The following is a 22,395-nucleotide window of genomic DNA, read 5'->3' as shown; positions in this document are numbered from 1 at the left end:
TTTGACCATTGTGGCATAGTGGTTTGAGTGTTAGACTACGACTCTGGAGACCAGAGTTTGATTCCCGGCCATGGCCATGGAAACCCACTGGGTGACCTTGGGTAAGTCACACACACATTCTCAGCCTCAGAGGATGGCAATGGCAAACTTCCATTGAACAAATCTTCCCAAGAAATCCCCATGATAGGTTCACTTTAAGGTTGCCATAAGTCGGAAATTACTTGAAGGCGCATAACAACTACATATGGAATTAGAATCATAGAGTTGGAAGAGACCACCAGGGCCATCCAGTCCAGCCCCCTGCCATGCAAGAACTCCCAATGAAAGCATCCTCGACAGATGGCCATCCAGCCTGTTTAAAAACCTCCAGGGAACGAGACTCCACTACACTCTGAGGGAGTGTGTTCCACTGTCGAACAGCCCTTACTGTCAGGAAATTCCTCCTAATGTTCAGGTGGAATCTCTTTTCCTGCAGTTTGCATTCATTGTTCCGCATTCTAGTCTCCGGAGCAGCAGAAAACAAGCTTGCTCCCTCCTCAATATGACATCCCTTCGAATATTTCAATAGGGCTATCATATCACTTCTTAACCTTATCTTCTCCAGGCTAAACATACCCAGCTCCCTGAGTCTTTTCTCATAGGGCATGGTTTCCAGACCATTCACCATCTTAGTTGCCCTCTTTTGGTCACACTCCAGTTTCTCAGTGTCCTTTTTGAATTGTGGTGCCCAGAACTGGACACAGTATTCCAGGTGGGGTCTGACCATAGCAGAATACAGTGGCACTATTACTTCCCTTGATCTAGACACTATACTTCTGTTGATTCAGCCTAAAATTGCATTGGCCTTTTTAGCTGCCGCATCGCACTGTTGATTCATGTTCATCCTATGGTCTGCTTGGACTCCTAGATCCCTTTCACATGTAATCTTGTTCAGTCAGGTGTCCCCCATCCTATATCTGTGCATTTCATTTTTCTGCCCTAAGTGCAGTACCTTACATTTCTCCATGTTGAATTTCATTTTGTTAGCTTTGGCCCAGTTTTCTGGTCTATTCAGAAAAGATCCAGAAAGTGCTCACCTCAGCTAGAATAGCAGATGTTGAGGCTGCTCCCCTGTTTAGTAAGAAGGACACCTGTGCCTCTTTCTAGTTGAGATCTCTAGAGCTTCAGAGGATGCGCTGTGTGTATATATATCCAGTTCTGTGGCTGCCTATGTAGTCACTTGAATAACATCACTTACGCATCAGCAACATTCATTTTAATTTCCTTGAGTTATGTGTCCACCTTACTTGCAGGCTGATAGTTTGGGTAGGTTGGCACAGACTGCAAATCAGCCTGCAAATAAGATGGACACATAACTCAATGAAATGAAAATGAATGTTGCTTATGTGTAAGTGATATTAGTCAAAAATGTGTGCCCAAGAAAACCAAACCTTGATAATCTTAGAGGGGTCAGAAGGTGGGATCTGGCCTGGGTTGCATATCCTTGTGTAGTCTATGGCTTGCTCCCAGACTCTTTCACTGCTCTGTCACATCTACCAGAGGGTGTGGTTAAATGTTCCTTTACTTAGCACCTGTGGTAGATCAGCTCCTGTATCAGTATAAATGCTTGTTTAAGAATAGGGTGTGGGACTCCTACTGTACTCTGTTGCATCTGTAATACCAGTGTTGATATGCAGATAATGGGGCATAACTACTGCATTAGAGGTGCTCATGGAACATGTGAATAAACTCTCTTGTAACCAACCTGCGTCTCTTGTTACTAGTCAACCAATTGTTTTATTCTGTCGCAACTTGTTTAGATCACATGAAACTGTCAGAGAAGGAGACTTATGTAGTAAAATAATTTTCCTAGCCTTGAGACAAATGTTGTAAGTGTCATGGTGCACCATATTCATACTATATTGAAATATCAATATCAGGTTTCTTATACAAAAGAATTGATGTATGCTTAATACATATGTAATTTTGATACAGTTTATTTCATAGCATGGTCTCTTAATCAAATCATTTTATCTCCAGTAACTGTTTTTACAGTTTCTCTCTGCCAGATTTATGCCTTATTATGATAATTAGGAAATAATTGTATTGAAAAATAAAATTAATTTCTTCTTTTCCAGTTAGGCTAAGTGTCATAGTAACGTTTTATTTTTGTTTTTGCAGTGATTGGTTCTGCACGTGCACGGCCTACTCAACTTCCTGAACAGTCTTCCTCTACACAACAGAATGGTAGTGTTTCAGATATATCTCCAGTTCAAGCTGCAAAAAAGGAATTTGGACCCCCTTGTATGTAAATCATGTATCAAGGATTCATTCATTTTAGGCATTACATGTACTCTCTCTTGGACAGTTATATAATTCATAATTAGTGACGTCTGTATAAGTGTTATGTCTCTTTCAAGAAATCACAGTGTGATTGTTCTTCCATAGTGTTGTTGGTAACAAAAATGGTTAAAATTTCAGTTTTTCTAAAATCCTGGACTAAGATAGAAAGCTGATCAGACCATTTATTATGTTGAACCAAGAGAATAACATGTTAAAGTCAGTGCTTGTTTTATATTGTCACTTTTCACTGTCCATATCCCTTAAAGTGGAGGGGAGTGATGCAGGAGAGCAAGAAATCTACTAAGGCAATAGAAAGCCTTGACACTGGCAGCCAGTTTTGCATGGTGCAGGGCAAAGATCTAGCTTTCTAATAGCACTTTCAAAATGATTACTCAGTTTGCATATTTAGAGAACTTTAAGGGGTGGAAGACAGGCTAGGCCAACTATAATGTGGATTGATATGTCCATTTCTGTCAGTATGATAAGAGGCAGGCGTAGCCCCCAAGCTTGGATTAATTGATTCTGAGATTTGTAGTTTTGTGAGATATTTAACCTTCTCTCTCAGGGAGCTCTGGTGCCACAGCAAACCACAAACCCCAGGATTCCAACAGTTAAAGTGGTGTCAAATTGCATAATTTTGTAGTATGACAGCAGCCTCAGACTCACTAAGTCTGTCTAGGTCCAGCATCTTCCTGTAGCCAATGGCAAAATGTTTCCCCATGAATTCATCTGGGCTAGTTGATTTATACTGGTAGTTTAGCAAAAATCAGTACAGGTAAGCAGTAACCAGAGCATTAGTGCTCAGTCATGCTGACAACTTATTACTGAGCACTCTGGTTTCACTCCCATTCTGCTATGGCAACATACAGCTCCATGTAAGTGAGGGCCCTGGGCTATTCTGTTTAGGCTGTATTATTTTAAACATTAGTTAACATAAAGAATGATCTGTTCTGCTGATCATTTTCAAAAAATGAAATATAATTCACAATAAATTAAAATATTATTTTTCTTTAAGCACGTAGAAAATCAAATTGTGTGAAAGAAGTTGAAAAATTGCAAGAAAAGCGTGAGAAACGAAGATTACAGCAGCAGGAACTTAGAGAGAAACGAGCTCAGGTTTGTGTTTCTTCATTTATTTTTTGGGGGGTATTTTCATGGCAATTTATTTCAACTACTTTTGAATTTTTTTGACTTGCTGGACACTAATACTTCTTAACAGGTTGTGGATAAAATACTGTGTTTTTGCTATTAAGAATGTTACATTTGGAAATGAGATATAAGAAGAGTTATTTTAAGTAACTGCAGTATTTCAAGGGAGTTGCATAGGAAGTAAGTACACTGCTGCAATCTTTAGTGGGGGGAAAAATGCTAATTTGTGAAAAATCCTTCTATATTAATGAGTCCTGTCATAAAGCAGAAGCTTTGGAAGGACCAGTAGCATAATCTTGTCAGCAGGCTGGCATGTTAATTCTGGAGCCTAAATGTGAGACTTCTAGTCTCCAGTTGACATTAAGAAACAATATTGGCACTCAAACAACTTGATGCTGTGTTTAAGCAGTTAAAATGTATAAGGATTTTTCCTTCCTTAGGAGTCAAGAATTAGCATGGGATATACAGTATAGGATTTTTGTCTTTGAAAAGAGCTTAAGACATATGTTGTACTTTATGCAGATGGGGCCATCTGCAACAGTGGACCTTTTTGCAGACTTGTCAAGAATAGCTATGTGGAAGCACCTCAGTATTAAAGCCAATACCTGTCTGTGTTAACTTGACATCCAGTGTGTTTCCTAATGGCTTGTTTATTTACTAACGCATCACTGTTTCCAATGAGATTTTAATTTCCATACAATCAGATGTAACCTGTGTATGAAAGACTTGAAAATGTCTGTGTTCTAAGAAACATGCATCTTATAAATTCAAATATTGTAGTTTTTCAGGGTAACAGAAGAAATACAGAATATTCAACTAACCAATCATTGCCCAATCTATTTTACTAGGTTTCACTTTATATTTAATTGACAACAAGGGTCTGGGGAAAAGGGAAGGGAGTAAATTACGTATGTTAAAATTAGAATATCAGCAAATATGTTTTTGGGGGAATGTCAACATATTGCAAGAGTTTTTGGAAGCCTTCGTTCAAATCTCTGCTTCCTGAGAAGCTGTGGGCAGATCACTGGCTTCTTTCAGATGCTTACTTGATTTGAAGATCTAGGTCTGTGAAACAGAATCTGGTAGTCATTCATACATACTACAGCTGCCATAAGTGTAATGTGTGGAGCAGGCATTTTACATAGAAGTTTATGTCTGTACAGAGGGCTGAATTATGATGTGGTCCCTCCTCACTTTTGGGGATGTAAGTTGTGCATCTTTGTGGAGTATTCACAGTCCATGTTAAAAAGGAAGGGCTTTTATTGGTCACTAGCTTTTCCTCTCATATTCTTCTCCAATCTAGCAGTTACCTAGTGGCCTCTGATCTGTTTGGAGAGCCAGTGTGGTATAGTGGTTTGAATGTTGGACTATGACTCTGGAATATGATTCCCAGCTCAGTCATGATATTGACTGGATGACCTTGGACAAGTCACATGCTCTCAGCCTTAGGGAAAGGCAATGACTAACCTCTTCTGAATAAATCTTGCCAAGAAAACGCCATGGATCACCATAAGTTGGAAACAAAGGCACACAACACACACACACACACACACATGCACACACACACACCCTGATCTGGTTGTGCTATTGGTGAATGCTAGATTGGTTCACAGCAAGACTACACTTGGTCATGATTATGTATGACGGGTATTACCAGAGCTGGGTGGAATAGAGTTGGGCCAGTTTTGCTCATCTGGGAACTTTGTATAGCACCACACCAAACTGGAGGGAGGGTGGAGTGCTGCCCTGATCCACTGAAGCTTTGTATTGGTTGTGTTGTGTGATAAATGGATGTCCTTTCATTTATCAGGGCTTTCTCCCCAACTGATGGCCGTTGGGAGAGAAGCTTCTAGAGGGTGCTGAGGGGATGTTGGGAGAGAGGAGGAAGTCCTGAGGGAGAGAGAAGGCCTGAAGGAGAGCAAGGCCTCCGCCTGTGGCCCTGTCTCTTAGTCAGGGAGTCAGGTTTGGGAGTATGTTTGGCTGATATAATTATCATTTTGTAATTGATACTTTAAGTTTGTGCTTTGAGGACCAGTTGTTCTCCATGGTTGTTTTGTTCTTTAATGTTCTTTACTTAGAATAAACTTTCTTCCTTAAGTACTGTCTCTTTACATTCCTTTTCGTGGCCTTAACTCAGCCCTGGTGGCGCATTGGTTAAATGCCTGTACTGCAGCCACTCACTCACAAACCACAAGGTTGTGAGTTCAATACCAGCCAGGGGCTCAGGTTCAACTCAGGCTTGCATCTGTCAGAGGTAGCTAAAATGAATGTCCATCTTGCTAGCAGCAGTTAGCTTTCACATTGTAAACAATTTAGGGAGTGTTGAAGTGCACTAATAAGTGGTTTAGAAATGTTCTTACTATTTTTTTGGGGGGGTGTGTGGTTTCCAGGCTATGTGGCCATGTTCTAGAAGAGTTTGTTCCTGACATTTCACCAGCATCTGTGGCTGGCACCTTCAGAGAATGCTGGCATGGATATATTGGGAGGGTCACACGGTGTATGTGTGTGTGTGTGTATATATATAGGTGTGTGTGTGTGTGTGTGTGTGTGTGTGTGTGTGTGTGTCCCAACTCTATTTCATGCCAGCATTCTCTGAAGATGCCAGCCACAGATGCTGGCAAAAAGTCATGAATAAACTCTTCTAGAACATGGCCATATAGCCCCAAAAAGCCCCCCAAAACTATGGATGTTGGCCATGAAAGCCTTTGACTTCACATTGTACTTGCTGTTGCTATATAGTGCCTCACTGGTTGTCGGTTACCAGTAGCAGTCCCAGCAATGTCCCAGGGGGTAACTGGTTAATCATTGGGTGGTGGCAGCAAGTATTTTGGGATTAAAGGTGGTCTCAGGGGGTCCCATCCAGCTCAACAGGAGTGGAGTGGGACCATAGAGAACCTTCCCATGGTGGCAATGGGTTCCTCTGCTTCTCTCTTACTTCCTGGGAGGGAATTTAAGACAGGTTTGATTGCAAAGAACAACCTTCACAGGTTGCTAGGAAATCCCACCACCCTGGGAGTGCAATAAAATCCTGTAATATGTGTTTACATAAAAGGACAGTTTAGAGGTGCTATAGCTGTTTGCCTTCCAGTCTGGTGGTGTCAGGTGTAGTTTTGGAACACTTTAGATTTTTGGTTCTGGAAGACACCACTATGCATGCTTTGTCTTCTTTGATAAGACTGGTTTAGGTCTTCTTGGCTGCTATGACAACCAAGGGATTATCTCAGTTTGTCAGTGGCCTGATGCATAGGCCATATTGTCAATCTAGGCTTTCCTTGAGGCTTGAGAAAGGTGGTTGGAAGTGTGTGTGTGTGTGTGTGTGTGTGTGAAAGTCATACTGTGTTTACACCACTTTCTTGTGAGGTGAAGGAGGTTCAATTAGAATAATCTGTCCCTCGAGATTTAGGGAATCTGAAGGATGTCTGATTGCTCTAGTAGATTTTCCAGTAGCTGAACTTTGGAATGGTGTGGCATGAAGAGCCATAGATGCAGTTGCTTCACTGTTGAGTTCAAATTCCCCTCCAGGTTACTGGGAAGCTTTGAACAATGAAAGAGATTAAGTGATTGATGTATTGATGTTGTCAAACTTGTAACAGAAATGATGAAACAAACACATAATTGCACTTACTGCTTGATGGTGAAAGCAGGAAAGATGGTTTACTTTGCTGCCTCCTTTGCTTTGTTGAGTAGTCATCCACTTGAGCTTTCCTGCATGGTATGGAGTTTATTTTCATTTATCCCAATGAACCCAATATTGAAATCCTTGGAGGCGCACTATGATGTTTGTCAAATGCTTTGAGATTAAAAATTCTCCCCTTAGCATTGATTGCAGTGGTGCTATTCACAGTTTGTTGAGGTGTTTGATACATTGTCAAATCGTCCTTTGTGGAACTGAAGCTAATCTCTGGAACTTGATAATATTTAGAAGATGCCAACATCTCTGTGAACCTCTACCTGTTTCCCATGACCCATCATGGTTTCATCAAACTAGTCATGAGTAATTGCAGGGACATAGCCAGGATTTTGGGAAAGGTGTGTCTGTCCAGACTAAGTTCCACCATTTTGAGAGGCTAAGAGCCACCACCACCACCACCCCCCCCCCGACACAGAAAGAGGGTTGAGCATTTACCTCAAGAAGGGGAAAGAGGAAGAGAGGGGGCTGCTCCTCTTCAGTGCCATTGCCAAGGGCTCCCCAGCTTCATTCAGGGGAAAGGAGAGGCAGGAGAGTCATTTTTTGTGGGGAAGGGAAAATAAAGCAAACCAGGACAGGGAAGTTTTTGAGTCAGCAGAGAAGTTTGCCCTTGGAGTGAAGGGAAGGGGAGGAAAAAGAGAAAAGAGGACTTGCTCCCTGGCTTCCTCTCTCAGGGGTTCCCGCTACCCTTGCGCCTTCCCCAAGCCCTGCACAGGGAGCTGTGGCTGAGTGTTGCCAACAAGCTTCAAAGATATTCCCCGGAATGTTTTACAAAAAACATTACAGCAGCAGCAGTAATAATAACCACAAAGTTAATGTGACTGCTTATATCAAGAGCCATAATAATAATGATAATAATAATAAATAACCCAAAGCTGCTTTGGGTCCCAATTTGAGGAGAAAAGTGGGATACAAAAATCACCACCACCAATTATTATTATTATTATTATTATTATTATTATTATTGTATTTCTCCCTGGGTTGGAGCCCGCTTACTAGAAAAACCTGCCCCCCTTCAGCCTTTAAGTGACCCTCTTTCCCCCAGTCCTGCCTTGTAAAAGGGTGTGTGTGCTCTTTTTCTCTCGTCCCCTCCCCCCCCCCAAAAAAAAAAAAACCCTGCAAAATGTTTGCAACCTGTTTGGTCTCTTCTCTGGGCGTTCGCCCTGCAGCCATCTTCCCCCATTCCTGGCTTTGGAGGCATCACCCAGCGAGGACCGAGAAAGGGAGAGGGAATGATGTTACCTGTCCTCCCTCCTGACCATCCCTCCCTCAAAAAAGGCACCAATTCTGGGGAGGGAGGTCTCCCTTTATCCTCCCCCAGAAGGAGGGAAAATGTGGACATAATTTATCCCTCCTGCCTTCAGAGTTGACTGCACAGGAAGGGTGGGTTGGTACGGGGTGGAAGGAAAGAGTCCCTTCCTTCCTTCTTTCCTTCCGTTTCCTTCTTTCCTTCCACTTCCTTCTTTCCTTCCTTTTCCTTCCTCCCTTTCTCTCTTCCTTTCTTTAGTTTTTCCTTCCTTCCTTTCTCCCTTCCTTCCTTCCTTTCTCCCTTCCTCCCTCCCTTCCTTTCTATTGTTCTTCCTTCCCCCCTTCTTCTTCCTCCTCCTCCTTCTCCTCCTCTCCTTCTGCAGGAACGGAGACTTTTTTCTGCCAAAAGCGTGGAGGAGGAGGAGCGGAAGGAGAGATGGAAAGAGTAAGAAAGAAAGGGAAAGAAGTCGCAGGGAGGGAAGCCCTGCCCACTCCCCCTCCCTCTCTCTCTGAGTGCACTCCTGACGGGAAGAGGAAGGAGTGTGAATGCACCTGCGCCCCAAGGGGTGGTCTGGACCCCCAGAACTTCCCCTTGGCTACGTCCCTGGGGATTGACCAGATTAAACAGAGGAGGCATAAATACATACAGTGGACCCTTGTAATATGCTGGGGTTTGGTTCCAAGATCCCCCTTGGATAACAAATCCGTGGATGCTCAAGTCCTATTAAATATAATGATATAGCAAAATGGTGTCCCTTATAAAAATGGAAAATCAAGGTTTGATATTTGAAATTTATACTTTTTTTGAACATTTTCAAACCATGGATGCTTGAATCCATGTATAAAAAAATCTGAGTATAAGAAAGGCTGACTGTAATTCCATGATGGTTTGTTTGCTCTTGTTTTGAAAGAAGTGATGATGAACTAGTATAGCAAATGGTGGGAATATTGTAAGTGTAGTTTATCTGGATATCAAACAAAATATTTGATAAAGTCCCCCATGATATTGATTAAATATAGAATAGATGGAAGAACTGAAGAACATAATCGATTGGAAAATTTTGTTCACAGAGTCAACATCGATGGCTGCACTTCAGACTGGAGGGAAGTCTAGAGAGAATGTAAGGTTATGTCTTGTCACTGACATTCTTCAACATTATTATCAGTGACTTAGATGATGAGGAAGACGAATCCAGTTTGTAGATAATACAAAACCAGGTGGACTAGCTAACACTTGGAAGACACAAGCAGCATTTGGAAGCACTTTGAAATTAATAGAATGAAATTCAACAGAGATACATGCAAAATTATACATTTAGGCCACAAAAATCAAATATACAGGCATAGGATGCAGGGGATACTTGGCTTAGCGGTACAGTGGACCCTTGCCTTATGTGGGGGATCTGTTCCGGGCACCCCCCCCCCCCCCCACGTAAGGCAAATTCTGCCTTTGCTCAAGCCCCATTCATTTGATTTTTTTAAAAAAAATATGATTTAGTCTGAATTCAAGCCTTATTTGGAAACAGAATTGTTCCAAATTGCTCCCTTGTTTTGGAAAGTCAGGGGCGTTGAACCCTGCTTTTTTGGATCTCTCCACAACCTTTCAGCTGATGGCTCACAGGATTATTCTAGACTGTCTTGGGAGAATGGCACTGCAGTGGTTCAGCTCTTAACTTGTGATTGGATTCCAAGGAATAACACTGCATGACTGTGCTTTGGGCACTACTCCTAGTTTTCAGTGATTACGTGAAGCCATTGGGAGTAGTCTTCTCATTTAGGTTATGACCCTTCTATAGCTTATCATAAAAGTTTCAGAAGAAATTGGATATTTTACAAGTACAGTGTGCCTGTGTCATATGCTGAAAGCAGTGCAGGGAGAAGGGGCAGTGCGTCCCATAGGGACGTCGCCGCATGCACAGGCCCCATTAATTTAAATGGGGCTAGAGCATAGGTAGAATTTGCTTTACACGGGGGAGTCTGGAACGGATCCCCCGCATAAAGAAAGGGTGCACTGTATTACGTTATAGCCTCATTACTTCAGATGTTTAACATTGCTGATGAAGATAATGCTTGAAAGCTGAGTAACTGTATATTTTAATTTTGGAAGCCATTTTTGTTTCTTTTAGGATGTTGATGCTACAAATCCAAACTATGAAATTATGTGCATGATTAGAGATTTTAGAGGAAGTCTGGATTACAGACCACTGACAACTGCAGATCCTGTAAGTTTTGCTTTAAATCAAAAATGTAAAAAAATATGGTACTTTAAAATAAATTTTGTATGATAAAGTGTTAACAACCCATATAGTAAATATGCAGTGGCATTTGTGAAATATATTGCAACAGCTGCATTTACACAAGCCTACCAATTTGAGTGGATGCTGTGCTTGTAAAAACTGTTTGAATCCTAAATGGGGAAAGCAATGGAGGCATGTGTGGACCCATCCCCCATGTGTGTACCCATTCCCCATTTCATTGCATTCACATCTAATTCCAACATGTTGCCTCAGAGATGGTTCATATGTTACTTTAGGTTGCTTTCTCTTCCTATTTGGTATGGTCTGCTTTTCAGAGCTGGGAACTGTGAGATCTCAGTCATGGCAACCTGTGAACTCAGAGGCTTCCAAATATACTTCTGAGACTAAAAAAGTTGTGACTAGAGACTGTAAAATCCTGCTCTTTTTAGAAATCCACTTCTGTTACCAATGCAAGACACCCAAACCAACACCTTACCCAACCCCAATTCTACTCTTTTGTGGCTTCAGTTTAGTAGATATGATTTATTTGGATAATATAATTTGTAATCTGTGCAACATTACTTGTTGACTGAAACGTTCAAAATGGATGAAAAAATCAACCTAGATCAGAATAATCCTGTAAAGCATGAATGGGGAGTCATGCAGCCCTCCTGATGTTATTGGATTAGGACTCCTAGCAGCCCTCGCCAGCTTAGCCAGTAATGAGGAATGATGGAAGCTGCAGTCCAGAAACATCTGGAGGGCTACTATCTCTTCTGTCAGCTGTAACAACTTTTATGATTTATTTAGTACTATCCATTTACATAACAGTAACAATAAAAATATACTTGCCAAAGATGTATAATTTAATAAAAAAGAGGGAAATGGGGCATGATCTTCCATTTTCCCCATGTGATGCAACCTATAGCTATTTGCTTCATGGAGCATAAGTATCTGTAGATCACATGAAACCTTCCTAAAAATAAGAGTTGTGTGACACTGTTGTTCTTTGAAAATTTGATTATTGTTGTTACTGTTGTTGTAAAAGGGATTACACCATTATAGTTGCTGGAACAACCTGCCAGTTAAATGTCACATTTGGGTTAGACTTACACATTTTGGCTTCATATCCTTTTTTTCAGATTGACGAGCATAGGATATGTGTATGTGTTCGAAAACGACCACTCAATAAAAAAGGTTTGGCTCTTTTTAATATTGAGACTTTTATCTGTATTGCCTGGATAGGTTTACTTAATACTATATATTTGTAATGTGATCAAATGTTTTGCAGTTACTTGTTAAAATTCTTCCTTCAGCTCTATCGGTTCACCGTATGCATTGTTAAGAATGGTCTTTAAAGATCAGATATGTTAAGAATGTTTAAGAATCCATAACATTTAAATAGGATTATTTCTGAATACAAGAATAATGCTGGTTTCCACTCAAAACCTGTTTCTGATTTATTGTAAATCCTTATTTATGCATTCTAAAACTGCAAAATTAGTGGTGATTTAACTAGATCTATAGAAATGCACTTGGCTGTTCCTCAGTCTGTTTTCCAATTTGAAGAAGGGATACTGTTGAAATCTAAGCTCAGAGTTGAACAACTCTTCTCACTTCCCACCCTTCCAGAAATGGGTAGGACATATCTTATATCAGGGCAAAGGTAGGACATGTGACACTTCAGGCCCTCATTCTTTAAAACAGCTGAGCACAACATTACAGTGTTGGAAAACAGATGCTCTTATTTTCTAATCCCTTTTCTTATACTGTGGAATAAAGAACTGGCTGAGTGTAGTAGGACAGGGAAGCGAAACTTGAATAAGGGAGAGAAATATCCTTTATCTCTATAATCTTGCAGGAAAAGAGCTTTGTTAACTCAGAGAAATTAGTGTATCTTCAAAAATAGCCAAGGTCAAATTACACACATAAATAGTTTTCATTTAAGCTTTTGGACTTGAAGAGAATAGGCCTTACCTTCATCAGTCTCTTTCTGAATCCTCTTGTGGATGTGTGTATGACACACCCTTTTCTTTTCTTGGCTGTCCTTTTATAGGTTTCTGAATTGGTTTCTGTATTGAAACTATGAGCCTTTGTGGCATAACTAGAAATGCTTTGTCCTGCTATGTTTCAGGCTTTCAGAATAGTTACGCTCCTTTTCAACTGTGAAGAAGAAGGTGGTCCTAGATTTCAAAAACATTTTCTAAGTATAATTTAGCTGCTAAAATGGATTAAATTGTGTAGCACTGTATTACTAAAATGCAAGTTTTTGTATCCCAACCTCAGATGTAAGCAACACTTCCATGTAAACACCTTGTTATTCAGAGGCTTCTGATATCACCATGCTACTTGGCTAAATGAGCTGATACTGTGTTAGAGACAAATGTTGAACTTGTAATGGCATTTTAGAAGGGAGAGGATTACTATGGAGTTATGTAATGTGCAGGTTACATAATATCCCACTGGAGTGCTTTGGGAAGAGCAGTGATGTGTTAAATATTCTGTCACTAACATCTCTTAGAATGTGCTTATTGTAGCTTAAGTTCTAGATGTATTTGCCCTCCTTGGAATTCTTGTTTAAGAACATATTTTTAAAAATTATTATATTATTATTATATACATTCATATATTAAGCATCCCATATAAAAAAAACTGCATCCTCAAAATACCCAGTGTTGCTAATTCATATGATCTGTATCTCGCCTAGCTAGGAATAAATTGTGGCCACTTCTTGGCATGAGCATACTGTATCAGTTGTACATATGGGCAATTTGCCTATGCCAACCATGTTTGGAAAGTTCTAGAGCTGAGTAGCTTGGAAACTGTTCCCATATGTGATACTAGTTAATATGTGTTATTAGTTATTTAATGCAGTTTCACTTTTAGCACACAACCAGCAAATTAAAAGATGGTAACTGAATGCCATAGAGTCTGAAAGGCAGAAGCTGCTACATTTGAGGCCGTTGTCCATGACTTTTTTTGCTCCCATTTGTCTTTTGCCGTTTCCTGTATTGTACATTTTACATTTTTGGATTGCTCTTTGATCTGTGGCCTTAAAACAAAAAAGATGACAGGAAAAAACACTTGAACCTGTTTATCAAAGGCTGGTCATATACATTCAACTTGCAGCTGGATAGGGATTTTGTTATTTCTATTTCTTCAGAGGTTATATAATCTAAAGGTATCCAAAGACAGTTGAAAGAAGAAAGATTATTTTCACTGAACAGTATTCCCATTGCTCTGTTGACATTGCCAACAGAGATATTATCTTGGATCCACATTTCTCAAATTCAGTTTTTCATAATTTCAGTTTGTCCCTCTTTCTGTGTTTGACTATTATTACGATGTATTTTTATTGGCAGATCATTTATTTTAATGGTAAAACCATATTTCTCCAGCTTTTTCTAAAGTCATATGTGGCTATTCATTGTCTCAAGCATATAGTTCTTCATCTTAAATCTTATTTTCTCAGTTTAGCTTAAATCTTAAGGGAAAAAACCACTCACATTTGTGTTCTGCAGGCTGTTGGCTTGTGTAAAAACACACATTAACAGTCTACCTTTTAATGGGGCTATACTTGATAGCTATGCAGTTAACTAAAAAATTGCAATTGCTCCACAACAAGAGTATGGGGTGAGGCAGATGGCCAGAAAGGAGTGGCCAGAGGCTGCTCCAGCCACAATTGGATGGGATCCTGGTGACCACATGGCCTGCTCTCAAAGCAGGTCGCTGCCACAGGTCCTAACCTACGTTGCCCAGGAGCCAGATTAAAACAGTGCCTTTTTGATCCATTTTTTTGTATCAGAGGGTGGTGTCAGAGCAGCTTCTGGCCATTTTGTGGGCATGTGTTCCCAAAGCAGCCGGAAACACACAGAAACCATGTGTTCTGGGCCAATGTTATTCTTCAGTAAGTCACGACTGTAATTTAGTTGTACTGTGCTTATTGGGAAATGAACTAGTTACAAGTAATTAGATATTTCTAGCAAGTTATTTCCAAAGTCTGGTTTCATCTTGAAAAACAAAACAAGAATAGACATTCACAGTCAAGTGTAAAGACACCTGAAATTCTAAGTTAAGTAAAACATCTGCTTTACGAAGGATAACCACATATTTCTTTCAGCAATATTCTTGAAGGTTTCACCTCAAATATAGGACAGAATTATCTGTTTAATTTTTTAGTAAAACCTACAGTATTGTACATTTACATAATTTAAAGTTAAATTTTGGTTCCTTTCTCGCAATGGGAAGTTAAAGGAAAATTGGAACTGGAACATTTATTTAGTGTACACCACTTTGTATGAGAGAAACTTCAGTATATTCAGGCTTTTGCCTACAGCAATTTCCCCTGCACAGAAATAGGACACATGAATATATTTGATGCTATATACAAAGCACCTTTTGTTTGTCTGTCTTTTGAAACATTGGGCTTTGTGTATGTTGTTGCTGATTCAGTCATTTCATACAATCAACAATAGATATTAATTAATGCACAAACTGATGAAATCAAGTTGGAAATCTTTAGTTGTCTTCAATATCGCTAATGTTCTTTATATCTTGTGTTCATGCAACAAGCCTTTTAAACATGCTTGTTAAGTGTAATAAACTGAGCTGTCTGACCTGAAATTGTATTTAAAGCAATAGTATTTAAACCATTAAGTTACAAAAATAAGCAAAATGCATATTAACAGAGAAATGATATATGTACAATTAATTTTACCAGTTTTGTTGGTAATTGACTAGAGTGCAAATGGACAAGTCTGATATTATTAAGGGAAAGCTCTACTACAGTAATTTTTAAAACTAGATGCAGATGAATAATAAAAAATATATGTGAAACGAAATTCTTTCTTTTCTAAAATAACTACACCTTTGCATAAAAAATAAGACATCTGAAACATATCTACCAGGAGGAATAATGCCAAAATATTTTGGGTTTTTTCCCCATAAAATAATTTGATACATTTTTACTTTGTGAAATAATTCCATGCTTGGTGTTAAGGTCAATGGCTAGCTATTTCTCTAGTTTCCATTAAATATATATTGAATTACTCCAATGTAAGTAGGCAGTATTTCTTATCACAGTAAGAGTTACATTTTAAAATGCATGGGTACTGTTAGGCATGTGTTTATGCCAAACTCTTTCCATCATAAATTGATTCTATCCAAAATTAGAATTTTGGACATGGGCGTATCCTCTGAGATAATTGTGGTCATAAGTCCTGAAAATTAATGCAGATTTCATTTACTTTTTAGAAACTGTAATGAAAGATCTTGATGTAATAACAATCCCTAGCAAAGATGTTGTAATGGTACATGAACCCAAACAAAAAGTGGATTTAACAAGGTACTTAGAAAACCAAACTTTTCGCTTTGACTATGCCTTTGATGACAGCGCACCTAATGAAATGGTCTACAGGTATGTGTTGTTTATACATGTTTTGAAGTTTCTTGCTATTACCCTCTGCTATGATTTGGATTACACAATAAGCATAGTGGCTTATTGGTTATTAGTAGGGTGCTGGCGTATTCTGTCTGTTGCACCAGTTTGCATCAGGAGCTTGTTTGTTGTATTGACCAGAATTGGTTTCCAGGTTTTGTCATTCTGGTTTGTTGGAAGAGAAACAAATAAGAGAACAGAAAGTACCTGCATCCAGACATTATGATAAAAAAACCACAAAGCGAATCTTTTGTTCAGCATCTGCTTCTGCAACTGACTCTTGTACAGCAAGCCATAATTTTTGTCATTCTTTGGCCTGGTAGATCCTCTGCACCATTTGCATACTTAAGAACTGGGGCTGAGAAGTTGCTTGCCCTATTTCATTGGGTATTTGTCTGCCTTGAAGATTATATATGGTTCTGTGCATGTATTCTGGGAAATTTGCTAGCCTTTTGCTAAAGATGGGTTAGGAATGAAGATGAGTCTGGAAAAATTATTCGCTGAATTCTACTTCTTTATAGCTACATTGGAAGGATGGATGAATTGGGGAAGAGAAGAGCCTGAGTGCTGCCTGGAATTCATTGGCAGTAACTAATAAAATTGTGAGCAAGACACAGGAGGTCCCTGCAGAGGCACAGATCAATTTACTGGAAGCTTAATTATTTTACATTTCCATCTTCAATCTAGGTAGTGGCAGCTAGTGACTTCCATGTTGGAGTGGTGGTGGTGGTGGTGGTGGTGGTGGTGAATCTACCCAGATTTTAGTTTGAATTTTAAAGCCACAACTCAAAGTTCTGAACCTGTTCAAGAGATATGTTCTCTACCATGGATAGCTCCTTTAAAGTCTGGACTTTAAATCCAGAGCAGATCTAGAGGGTCAAATAAAAGTTCTAGAGGAGTATGCAACTGCAAATAATAATAATAATAATAATCATCATCATCATCATCAATAAGTTGAAAGCACACCATATCACAGATGCAACAAATGTATATAACACATACAACATTATACTGTATAAATAAAAGAACGTATAGCAGCAAAGAATGAGAGTATTAACATAGGCATTAGTAACATGGATGAAGTAACCTATGCTACATACAATTCTTTTTTGCTTAAATTGGTTGTGGGCTTTTCATTGGTCATGTTAACTCATCTAAGAGGCGGCTTGAAGCTGCCCCTGACAAAGCCGGATTGAGGCCAGGGCAGCCTCACACCGTGGCCCCAATCCACTGTAGCACCAGCCAAAAAAGGAGCGGTTTTCAACAGCTTTTTTGGCTGCGGAAAAGCTGCCTTTAGCACCTCTGTTTTGGCCCTGCAGCAGCTTCCCAGCATGTTGGGGACTTGTGGCATGTAACTGCCATGCCCCCAAGATGCCTGGAGCCGGCTCACGTGTGGGCAGCCAGGCAGCTGGAAACTGACTTCTGGGCAGCTTCAGAGCATTCAATGTCAAACCACTGCGTTCTGAAGCTACCTGGACGGCGGCACAAAGAGATGGTCTGTTTTGCCCCTAAGTGGTCTTTTGGAGCACATATGTGAGTGCTATCCTTCCGCTGAACTGCTTTCTGTGCTTTTAAATTACTTTAAAAGTTGCAGGATCTGGGCCTATGTGATTTAGTGGACATTACAGTGCTTTTTTCTGATTTCCTTCCATGGCAGTTCACTTGAACCTCTAAGGTGTGGAAATTGAATTCTGCTTTAGAAATGTTCTTAAGAGACCTTGAAAGACCTTAAAAAATCCTTTGTACTCTCATTCTAAAGTGTATAGAAGGCAGAAAATATGATCTGACTGCTTCTGAATCCAAACTTGAATGGATCTTGTGTCAAATTGCTCTGGGTTAGTTGTGTCCCCCACCAACTGTCTAACTTAAGCAGACAATTACAAAGATTGCACTGATATTTTTGTTTTGTTTTCACTAGCTATGCGTTAAATGTAATAGCTGGTCTTTTTGTTCTTTTTGCTAAAGGTTTACGGCGAGACCACTAGTGGAAACCATATTTGAAAGAGGAATGGCTACTTGTTTTGCATATGGACAAACAGGCAGTGGAAAAACCCATGTAAGTTTTTCTAATACTCTGTTATAAAACATGATGAGTTATTTTATTCATGATTGATCTATAACAAGAATTTTTTTACATATTAACAGCCAATCATGGACCTCTTTTAGGGACTGAATGAGAAGTATTGTAATGTTTTGTTTCAGGCCCCACTTATTTGTATGTGTTAGGGACTTTAAAGGCTGTTTGCTTCCAAGTTGCTTTGGTGTTATAAAAATCCATACAAATTTGGGGTTTGATTCATATTTAATGGAATTATTTCAGAATGTTTAGCATTACCATTGCTGTTAAAGGATAATTGTTTTCAGCACCTGAAGGGAGAAAGCTCAATCATTATTTTAGTACATGCCCACTGATTTTAGTGAGTCTGTTCAAATAGTTATTCAGTGCCTCTTACTCATGAACATGTATCTTTAAAATAATTTTACTCTGTTATATTTTCCTTCAGACTATGGGTGGGGATTTTTCAGGAAAGAACCAAGACTGTTCAAAAGGAATTTATGCACTAGCAGGTAAGTGATATTTCCTTGGGCTCTGTGTAAAATAATTTGTATCATGTATACTGCACTGTTAGGGTACGTGATGAAGATCAGTAATTTGCATCTGGGGAGCAGAGTCTGGGAGGCCTAATACTACAGACTGGGTCTTGCAAAATGTGGTATTTTAAGTTGGAGGATGGACAGAAATGTCCAAAACTTATCCTGGCCAATCATAGGATCTTGCGTTAGATTGAAGGCCCAAATAGAGACTGATGACATAAAGAACTAGACTAAGGTGTGATAGTATAAGATTTTTACTTCATTATTTTAAACCATAACTCTGGTCTTTACATAACAAAAAGACAGAAATCAGGCAACTTTCCCATCCTCTTCACTGTGTTCCCCAAAAGTTGCTTCTGAGGACTGGGAAGTCTCCAAAACAGTGCATGATATAGGATGAGGGGCTTGTTTGAAAGGTTTAAGAAAGGTTCTGAAGAAAGGATGTGGTTTTATGGCAGCAGAGCTCTCTTTATGCATCGTACCTGCACCTTCTTCTGGCTGACTTTCTTTGGCATTGTGTTCCACCCCATTTGGAATGCTTCCCCAATCCCCAGGAGTGGATTTTTGATGAAATTTAGAGAATTGCTGTAGGGAATATGGGAATAACTTTGTTCTTTGAATGATCAGCCACTCTGTAATTTTCACTACCAAATCCACTATGTTTCATGCATGGCAATTTAAAAATATTTTGCTAGTTTTTTGTGGGTTTTTCGGGCCATGTGGCCATGTTCTAGCAGTTTCTTTCTGACGTTTCGCCAGCATCAGAGAAGATGCCAGCCACAGATGCTGGCGAAACGTCAGAAAGAAAATCTGCTAGAACATGGCCACATAGCCAAAAAAACCACAAAAAACTATGGATGCCGGCCATGAAAGCCTTCGACTTTACATTTTGCTAGTTGTTTTGCAAAATAAATGCAAAACGTTACATGTAAAGTTTGATCTGTTTTACAGATTTCTTATGCATGTTGTACAAAGGGGGCGGAGTTTCTGCCCATAATATTGAATTATAGTTTAATGATACAAGCATGAGCAGAAAGAAGCCTGATTAGAAATGTATCCCTTCCCTTTCCTCTGCATGCTCTGCATAGAGTTACCGTAGTTGTCTGATTTCTGTCTTATTGTTATGTAATGACCACAGCAGGGGAATGGAGGCACTGCGCTCCAGTGACTCCATTCCTACCTCTTGGGCAGATTCCAGATGATGATGCTGGGGAAAGCTGCTCTTCTAGAAGAGAACTGACTTCTGGCGTCCCTCAGGGCACCATCCTGTCCCCCATGCTGTTTAACATTTAAATGAAGCTGCTGGGTGAGATCATTTGGAGACATGGGGTGTGGTGTTATCAGTACACTGATGACTTCCAAATCTACTTCTCTATGTCTATGACTGTTGCAATAACTAAGGATGGCATCTCTCCTCTGGATGCCTGTCTTGAGTCGGTAATGGGCTGGACGAGGGAAAACAAACACAAGCTGAATCCAGAGAAAACGGAGGTACTCGCGATAGGTGCCCTGAGTCCGGGGAAGGAGATTTGTCAACCAGTCCTGGACGGGGTTACACTTCCCCTAAAGGACGAAGTTCACAGTTTGGGAGTACTCCTGGACTCATCACTACAGTTGTTGTCTCAAGTGGATGTGACAGCCAGGAGTGCTTAGTACCAACTTTGGCTGATACGCCAACTGCGTCCCTACCTGAACCAGAAGGACCTGGAAGCAGTGGTACATACACTGGTAATTCCTTGCCTTGATTTCTGTAATGTGCTGTACATGGGGCTACCCTTGTACCAAGTTCGGAAGCTTCAATTGGTTCAAAATGCAGCAGCCAGATTGGTCACTGGTTCGTCCAGGTTTGACCACATAACACCTGTTCTAAAGTCTCTTCACTGGTTGCCAATTAGCTTCCAGGCCCAATACAAGGTGTTGGTTATTACCTTTAAAGCCCTACATGGCTGGGGCCTGCGTTACTTGCGGGAATGCCCCTCCCTACATAATCTGCCCCGCACTCTCAGAATAAGTGGGAAGAACATGTTAGAACACCAATCAACTAGGCTTATATCGACTTCCCAGAGAGGTTTCACAGTAACTGCTCCGAAATTGTGGAATGGTCTTCTGGAAGAGATCCGTCTTATTACCTCCTTGGAGGCGTTTAAGAGGGCACTCAAGACGGATCTCTTCTGGCAAGCTTACCCACCTGACCTTATGTAAGAGACATCTTGAGACCATTATATAACTTTATTGCATTATCATTTGATGTTGAGTTAGTTTTTTAAGATTAATTCTACTACTTTTATTGATGCGTTTTTATATGCATTTTATTATTGGTGTATATATTTTAGCAAACTGTAATCCCGCCTCGATCCATCTAGGAGAGGCAGGAAAATATAAGTAAACTATTATTATTATAATTATTATTATTTAAAATAAAGGCTAATGTATGATAAATACTTCAGTAAGCAATCTAGCATTTGTTGCTGACTTGTGTTATTATTTTGCATTAGGGACTAGTTGACTTATGTTATTATTTTGCAATAGGAACTTGAGCCAAGATTACTGGTTTACATGTAATGAGAAGCCTAGAACTGGATAAAGTGAAACTGCGTGCTGGCTTATTCCCTCTCTTGGTTGTGTAGGAGAAAGAAATGGGAGGGAGGTATGCTCAAGCCTAGCATTATGTATGGGTTTGTTTCTGCACCTAGTCAATGTTGTGATAGGCTTCATGTGTACACAGGAAATGTGTGTGAAGTACACTTCACATTCTAAAGTGCTGTAGAACTGCTAACTTTAATAGTCAGGGATTGAATGCATGTCTGAAGTCCCATTACTAATTCCAGCTAGACTAGAACCCTTAAATCAATGAAATTTAAGTCCCTGTACTGGGAGGAAGGTGGGGTAATAATAATAATAATAATAATAATAATAATAATATCACCATTCAGTAATTGGCTCAATTGGTGGTATTATTGTTATTATTTTATTTATTTAATTATTTATGCATACCCCACCTTCCTCAACTGGATTTAGCCCATGAAACAAAGAAGTTGTTGTGTTAATTATTTTGTGTGTAAAGGTTTCCCTATCACTCACTTCTTGTGTGTTTAATCTATTCACAGCTAGAGATGTCTTTTTAATGTTGAAGAAACCAAACTATAAAAAATTAGAACTTCAAGTGTATGCAACATTTTTTGAGATTTACAGTGGAAAGGTATGTGATTTTTAAAATACTGTAAATCTTTATATCTGTAGTAGATTTTAGGGGAACTTATTTAACAGGTCTTCTAAATTTCAGTCTCTGATTTTTAAAAATCTTTCTTGTCTCTTGCCTGATTTTCGTTTTGTCAGAGGACAAAAGATTAATTAATGTTCCAAATAGCATTAGATGTGTTAGTCGTTAATACACATATCTCTTCTCCTCTCTTCTCCCTGCCCCCCATAAGGTTTTCGACTTATTGAACAGGAAGACCAAATTAAGAGTTTTAGAAGATGGTAAACAGCAAGTCCAGGTGGTGGGATTACAGGAGCGAGAGGTTAAATGTGTTGAAGATGTATTAAAACTTATTGAGATAGGCAACAGTTGCAGGTATTCTTTTTTGCCATTTTTAGTGTCAGTTATAGTAAATGGGAATAATTCTAAATATTTTGACCTTTCAAAATATAACTCTTATGGGACATAACTGCAGAACTATTTTGAAATTACCTAAATTTTTAAAGAAATGTTTTTGTTC

General features: G+C 39.5%; 1 protein-coding gene across 6 annotated transcripts in view; it reads left to right on the top strand.

The window, feature by feature from the left end:
- Positions 1–22,395, top strand: part of KIF2A (kinesin family member 2A) — an 81,140-nt gene that overhangs the window by 36,505 nt on the left and 22,240 nt on the right. For 4 of the 6 annotated variants that reach the window (XR_016277762.1, XM_089495267.1, XM_089495278.1 and 1 more), the window contains exons 5-13: positions 2,161–2,283; positions 3,338–3,438; positions 10,534–10,629; positions 11,787–11,841; positions 15,898–16,060; positions 18,047–18,137; positions 18,586–18,649; positions 21,784–21,875; positions 22,108–22,250. Coding sequence is in view for 5 of the 6 variants with exons in the window: in XM_089495267.1 (XP_089351393.1) it covers positions 2,161–2,283; positions 3,338–3,438; positions 10,534–10,629; positions 11,787–11,841; positions 15,898–16,060; positions 18,047–18,137; positions 18,586–18,649; positions 21,784–21,875; positions 22,108–22,250 (928 nt within the window). In the remaining variant the exon portion in view is untranslated. The remainder of the gene's footprint in view (positions 1–2,160; positions 2,284–3,337; positions 3,439–10,533; positions 10,630–11,786; positions 11,842–15,897; positions 16,061–18,046; positions 18,138–18,585; positions 18,650–21,783; positions 21,876–22,107; positions 22,251–22,395) is intronic. The other 2 variants (XM_089495283.1, XM_089495271.1) reach the window with 1 other exon arrangement.

Source organism: Sceloporus occidentalis, unplaced genomic scaffold (genome assembly GCF_023333645.1).
Source record: "Sceloporus occidentalis isolate IW3139 unplaced genomic scaffold, rSceOcc1.0.p SCAF_1, whole genome shotgun sequence".
Taxonomy (NCBI): domain Eukaryota; kingdom Metazoa; phylum Chordata; class Lepidosauria; order Squamata; family Phrynosomatidae; genus Sceloporus; species Sceloporus occidentalis.
The sequence above is the reverse complement of the archived record's forward strand: the minus strand, read 5'-3'. Positions and strand labels throughout refer to the sequence as shown.